This window comes from Hyalella azteca, unplaced genomic scaffold, assembly GCF_000764305.2.
Source record: "Hyalella azteca isolate HAZT.00-mixed unplaced genomic scaffold, Hazt_2.0.2 contig17580, whole genome shotgun sequence".
In the NCBI taxonomy this organism is placed as follows: Eukaryota; Metazoa; Arthropoda; class Malacostraca; order Amphipoda; family Hyalellidae; genus Hyalella; species Hyalella azteca.
The window spans coordinates 9,166-16,356 of NW_025947357.1; the positions used below are offsets into that span (position 1 = coordinate 9,166).

General features: G+C 38.3%; 1 protein-coding gene across 1 annotated transcript; it reads left to right on the forward strand.

Moving 5' to 3' along the window:
• Positions 1 to 386: 386 nt before the first annotated feature.
• On the forward strand, positions 387 to 5,979 carry LOC108668001. The gene is made up of 6 exons (XM_018155122.2): positions 387 to 1,241; positions 1,673 to 1,956; positions 2,102 to 2,244; positions 3,557 to 3,710; positions 4,029 to 4,246; positions 4,461 to 5,979. Exons 1-6 carry the CDS (start codon positions 525 to 527, stop codon positions 4,487 to 4,489), a joined length of 1,545 nt encoding a protein of 514 aa, XP_018010611.1. The 5' UTR covers positions 387 to 524; the 3' UTR covers positions 4,490 to 5,979.
• The last annotated feature ends 1,212 nt before the right edge of the window (positions 5,980 to 7,191 follow it).

A 7,191-nucleotide genomic window follows, 5' to 3' on the forward strand; every position in this document is an offset into this window, starting at 1 on the left:
AAATGGAGGAAAAGTCTAGAACAATAAGTGCAATGATTTAATAAAAAGGAAAAAGGATTTAAATTATTGACTTTAGAATAAATTTTTATTTTTTTATTTATATTATAACATTACCTCAGTACTCCCATTAATCTGTAGGTTCTTGAATTTTTAGACATTAAATGTAGTAACTACACAAACCTGCAAAAATGGAAAGAAGGTACAAGCTGGAACATCCAAATATTTAAAAAGTCTGAACCATCGGTTTCCATATTTTTTAAATAATTTCCTTATAACTCAGGGTATTTTCATTCTTATATTCTTTTTGATGAAGGCATAGGAAATTTAAGAAAACAGTCCTATTAACATATTATTTTCCATTTATTTTATTGACATTTTCATTTTCAGATTATCAATAATTCATGATGTACCATCAAAGGTAAACTTGGAAGTTTGTATAGAGGCAGTCTTTCTCCAACAGTGTAGTTTAATTGAATATTAGGTATTCATTTGATTAACAAAATTAATACTCCCCTGTATTTGAAATGGCCACTGCATGTGAAGTTTGCAATGAAGATTTTGATTCAAAAGACCACAAGCCGCTTTGCCTGACTTGTGGTCATTCATTTTGTTTCTCCTGCATTTCAAGCTTACTTAAAATTTCTGGAACCAAGTGCTGTCCTAAATGCAGGAAGAAAATTGATAAGCCTGCTAATGAATTGTTGGTTAACTACATGTTGATTCCCTCAAAAAATGAGGCATGTAAAAGGAAACGATCCACAGAATCAGAGCGTCTCTGCTCTCAACATGAGAGGCATCTGGATTACCTATGTGTAAACTGCATTGAACTTGTCTGTTTTACATGCTCAAGAGGCTTACATGGCAAACACAAAATTGAGGTGTTAAATGACCTCCAGAATGCTGATGTGGACTTGAAGGCCAAAATACGGGCCTTACTGATAGAAAAAATTCAGCGACTGAAGAAAACTTCTCGGGTATCTGGCGGTACTTTGACTTTGATGGATGATATCATGGATCTGAGGACTGATGTGGCGAGATGGGATGGTTCTCTTCATGACCAAATAATTTCAACCAGTCAAGATCTCAAGGCTTGGGACGACTTGGCCTCCGGTGTTGGCAGAAAAAATAGTGTCCAATGTGAGGAAATTCTACATCGTCTGAAATCAGAACCTTCAGGAAATATGTTACCTGAAATCAAAAAGCTGCTGGATTCTGCAACCCAGACTTGTAATTTGCTGAAGGTGAGTGAATTACCTTGAATTGGATCCAACATCTGATTGGATTAGCTTATTGCTATGATAAATCAGGAACTCTCTCTTCTAAGTTTAGCAATCAAGCTGCTTGCCTGAGAAATACTAAGATCTAGAAAAATGGTTAATATGCAATACTGATCATACTCAAAACTTGGTAGTATTCAGTCCAGAAGGAAGAATTTATCAATGAGGTGCATTTCTGATAACTATGCGGTATTTAAAACCATGATATCTTATGTATCTTAGCCAAATAACTGGTCATGAGCCAGTTAAGCTGTAAAATGTGTGTAATCAGTCTAGACTTGAAAATATCAGAATTTTCATATTGTTTTGCACAGGAAAACATTTTTGGTTTATTATAATAACTCAATGAAAGGAACTAGACAGATGAATATCATTCATATGTAAACTATTGACAGGTACAAGACACTCAGCTTGAGCTTTTGACGAATGGTACATTGTGGCTCATCACTGACCATGCTGATGGAGAGCGAGCTATTGCAAGCTTGTTGCACAAGAGGATGCCGATGTACCTCATGGTGATATCAACACACACGACACCCATCTCAGGACTGCGAAATATTATTGCTGGACTTGCCGCACAAAATATCGAAAACATATGCTTGTTGCCCATGGCCTCATTCTGGAGAACGTCAAATAGCCCAATGGATGAAGATATAGGAACTATTATCACAGAATTTGGGTATATGAATTTCTTCATACTTTTTACCCTGCCTGGAATGCATAAATGTTTGAACTTGAAATTGAATTCTGTATTAATGAAATAAAGGCTGTTTTAATTTTTGACTGGTGGCATTCTCCAATTCTCTCTTTATCTCTGGTTACAGAGACCATCTCGCGTACCTGTATGGCACTCCCGACCAAATCCTGGCACACAGTAACATTGGGAAGCGTGCGCCTGGCAGTGTTGGTGTTCGCCTTGCCAGCCTCAGGGACGTAGAGCGCTGTTCAGTACTTGTGGAACAAATTGGTAAGTTTAGTATTTTCAAAGAATCTGAAGGCTGTAGAAAATTTTTTGCCATTACCCTAAGTAGTTTGTTATGAATATAATACATGGTGATACAAAATCTGTGAAAAAATTCTTCATAAAGAAAATGAGGAAACATTTAGAAACAAACATAATTAACCTCATTAGTGTTGAGACACCTATTCATGCTCGTTGAGACACCCATTCATGCTCGTTAACACTGTCAAATGTGAGTTGTGAATCTACTCAGAATAAACCAGCTTCTGAGATTTTATTATCACCCGAAAATGGTGCAAATGTCTTGTAATAGTCATGCAATAGTCTAAAAATAGGTGCAGATGTCTTTTAATAGTCAAGCGAATTTCAAAATAGGTGAAGAGGTCTTGTAATAGTCATATTATAAATTTGACACTGCATTACTGCTTGGAGTTGCTTATTAAAATCCATAGTATGACCTAATTTATTATAGTGAATTTGTAGCTGAGATGGGAAGCAATGTTTTGTTTGAGTTAAGAGGCGCTGACTGTGGAGGTATGTATTAGCAAATGGGCTATTATACAGCACATGAATTTTCTGTATTGTAGCCAACTAAAGAGCAGCCGTCGGTGTGTAATTGCATCAGAATAGAATGTTGAGTAATCACATCAATCACTATTTCCCTAAATAACGTAGAATGCGCTAATGTTTCCAATTGTATTAATAATGACGCCTTATTTTGACAAGTCTGAATATTCTTGTGCGAAATCTTGTCAGAAAAAAAAACAAAGATAAATCAGAAAAAATGTTTAATTTTAGAAGAAACGCTTTGTAAACATTATTACAGTTTCTTTTTGGCATAATTACTCATATAGAAAAGTGTAAAAAATGTTGTCAGGAGGTTGACGACTTTCAATAAATTCAAACCATCCATTTTATTACTAGTTCAGAATTTTTATCGTTTGTCCTTCTTGATAGTAGCCCTACATCAAAATCTTGTCTTGTGATGTATAGATAAGTACCTATTATTTTGAATGCTGTAATTTCACTAGGGCTAAAAAATGTATCATAATTATATAAATTAACACTTCTATATTTTTCGGCATATTCATTAATTTGATTCCTCCCAGCATCAAATGTTGGCGCTTCTAGTTACGTGGAGGGACCCCTGAAACTACTCTAGAACACCATGAAAGAACATTGAACTGAGTTGCGTAGAAGCAACTGAACAAATGATACTGACCAAGCAGCAAGTATTGAGAATCACGGAGTTGATGAATAGATTCTTATGTAAATTCAGTACCATTGTTTGTTTATTGAAATGCAATTTGTCCAACAGTTGACGTTTGCTGCCTCAGGGTAGTCCCGAGCAGCACTGGCCGCTACTTGGATACGATAAACGAGAAGATCTGTCGTTGGCACTTCCCTGACCTCCGTGACAATGACTTGGACTGGATGTTTGAAATTGTGTCGTGCAGCATGACTAATTACAAGTAAGTATTCATGGTACAAGTCCTCGTTAACAACATTCACTTTGCCAACATGACACGTGACATTTACTATCGACATAGTACACTGGTCTTGCAAGCAATTGCAAGACATATGATTTATTGTTTTATGAAGCACCAAAGGTGCTTCTAAATCAATAAATGTATTACAGATAACCTGATCTACACAGAAAAAAGTTCTTGGGTTAAAAAGACAAAAAGTGTGTAAAAATAGTGTTGTATGTGTTTAATTAAAGAAAAGTATACCCATGCGTCTTGCAATGTGTATGAGCGCAAAAATATCCTTTGTCGTGCACGTTCCAGCCCTTGCCCGAGCCTGGTGCTGCCGAGGGACAATCTTACTCACGGCGGTGTTGAACGGCTCTTTGAGACCTTGAGCAAGTCTTATGTCAGTCCCGTGTCGTCACAGAAGATGACCATATACTGCGAGCCGCACTCCAAGCTCACGTGGCCATCAACTAGTGAGAAAATAAAATGTGTTGAGTTGTCAACCATCACCATCCTACAATGGAAATCAGAACGTAAGTAACTAACTTTCAAAACGAAACAAAACCATTTGATGCGAGGAATTTTCTTTGATAAGATAGGAATATGTAAGGATAAATTTATAAGTTCAACTGAACATAATTTGCGCCCTGGAAATATTATGCTAGTGGTCGAATTTCTCTTTTTGTATCTCAACAGTACTATGTTTTGTCTATTTTTTCTTTGAGCATCCCTTATTTTTCTTTGCAGTGACGGGCAAAAAGTCGACTTGTCAATGAATGGTCTAAAGAAGCCATCGTGGACCCGCCCTGGTCCATGTACCGTGTAGAATGGTTCTACCTGACCGTGGACTGCGGGGGGACGGTGGTGGAGAACCTGGCAGTGGAATGCTGGGGGACGGTGATAGAGGACCTGGCAGTGGACTGCTGGGGGATGGTGATGGAAGACCTGTCAGTGGACTACGACTGCAGGAGATGTTGAGGGTTGTCTTGTCTGCACATCACCTCATCGGTCTTCCCCCGACTGTGAGGATGTGTTCGCAGGAATAAGTTGTCGTCGGCGGTCTGCACGAGGCTGCGGTGAAGCCCGGCGTCGTGTATAACTCTGGACCAAGAGAGCTTTATTCTTCAGTGGAAATTCTTCGTTCATTTTGATGAAGTAGTTCGTTCGAGTTGATCGGAAAAGTGTGGCTTTAATCACGTTTATTTAATTACTTTTTTTTTATTCAGAAGTGTTATCATAATTCCCCTCTTGCTTGAATATTTTTTTAATCCTCTTTTTTGTGTCATGTTTGGTTTGGGCCAGGTCAGGCACGTCGCTGGGGCCGAACCTTTCTTGGTGAAGATCTTTTCGTTGTTTGCTCGAGTGGAATTCCTGTTTTTTCTTAACGTTGTAGTGGGCCAACGCAGGCATAACTTGTGAGGTGGTATCCTGCGTAACCTGGCCCCATATTTGTTTAGTTGTTAGTGTTTAACCTCCGCGAACCTTATCCCCGTTCAATACCTGTAGGTAAGTGGACACAATAACGTTTAGAACTTCACCTTTCGAAATTTCGTTTAAGGTCATCGGATGTTGATGAGAGCCGAGATACTTTTGTGATGAAGACATCGGTCGCTGATGAAGGGGTAAAGCGTGTGTGGTGAAAACAATATCTGATTTTGATGATGGCTCTTAAGCTTTTTGTGAGCATGAGGACCTTGGGCATTGATGAGTTAAGTTGGGCTTTTGTGAAGTGATTTTAGTTTGCCGTCAGAGGTTACTCCGTTAATCTTTGTGCAATTAGCGTGAAAAGGACTCGCCTTAAGTACTGGAGAAATTCCATTTGTTCAGTTTACAGATTTTGTCTCGTAATCAATGGATAATTAATTTTTGTTCAGAAGCAGGCATCCCTTCTATACATTTTCTGGAATAAAAAGTTGACCAATAATAGATAATCATTCTTACTTGTGGTAGAGTTTAGTTCACTCTCAACAAATGCTTATCACAGTTTCTCGTTTAATTTCTGCAAAAATTATGAAGGGTTACATTTCAATTGATCAGGTATTAATATTAATAAGTTACAGCAACTTGTTAATGTTCTTGAAATCATTTCTCATCCAACCAGACTTTTGGCAAATTTGAACTTGGTACGTCAATCCTTTACTTTCAGTAATTGTCTACTGGGCTCGCGTTACGGGGCTCCAGCGTAACATGGATTAAAGTTCAACTTTTGTGCCTTAAAATCTTTTATTTATTTGAGCCTTTAAATACAATGGATACTTATTTCTGACCTTGAAGTCATTTTATCCCGCTATAGGTTTATAGGTTCGCTGCAGCTTACGGGCCTTGGCAGTTCACACAACACGCGACAACCTAACAAATTTTAGTTCATTATTTGTCGCGATGTCCTTGTCTACTTGGTAGAGTGAAAGCCTCTCGTAACCGATCTTAACCTCAGTCTTCGGTCTAAAACTAGTCTTTATTCTAGCTTCTCCGGATGAGAACACCGCGAAATACTTGTTTCTGTTGTTGATAGTGAGGGAATTTCTTCTAAAAAATGCGAAATTTGTTTTAGTCAATTTTTTCGGAATTTAATGTGCGAACATTCCCTTCATTTCTTGAAATAATGAAATGAATGGGAGGACAATATCTTGAGGCAGATTCAATGTCGCGGATTTTGTTAAAGTAGGAACTATTTTTGTCGTGTAGGTGCAAGCAATTGTGGCTTTAACATGAGATTACGTCTGCGACGTGTCAGGAATTTTACCGTAATTACAAATTACCTTGTGTATTAACGATAAAAAACATTACAAAATTATAGAAAGATTTCCTCTTCATGCATTGCCAAAGTAAACACTTTCCCGTGAATTACGGAATTTTGCAGAGACGCTAAAAGACGGTTGGTGTTAGCATGCGAGACATTTTTATCAACCTCGGCGATGAAGCGCACGAAAATCAGCGGGCCACGCGATCATCCGCAGTGCGACGTCACCAGCTCTTAGAACCACAATTATTCAGCGATAGTCTTAAACTTTGCACACATGCTAATGGTGAGTGGTGAAAAATGGTAATTGATTTCTAATATATTTCTGTGATCCTTTAAGCAGACCTTGTCGAGTTATACGCTTACAGGGGCTGTGTTTCGTATGAGCTGACATCGCGGCGCTGGGCGAACGCCCGTCGTTGCCTCTCGTAAACCTGCTACGAAGGTACGACGATTATCAATAAACAGCTCTCGTATCATTTTCAATCAGTTAAACCTGGCATATCATCTTCGGCTTGTTTGCTTGGTCATTTTACTTTCATTTATACTTTTTTGATACATGAAAAACTTTGCTCACAGACGCTATTTAAGGAAGATTTTGGGAGCGAGATTTCACTGGGCGTGGTTAAGGACGCCCAACCGTACATCGAACTCGGAGAAAACTCATGAGTGGCGCGCTTCATCTTAACCTTGCAGTCAATTCAATGCCACTTCAAATTATACAGAATTTCTTTCAAG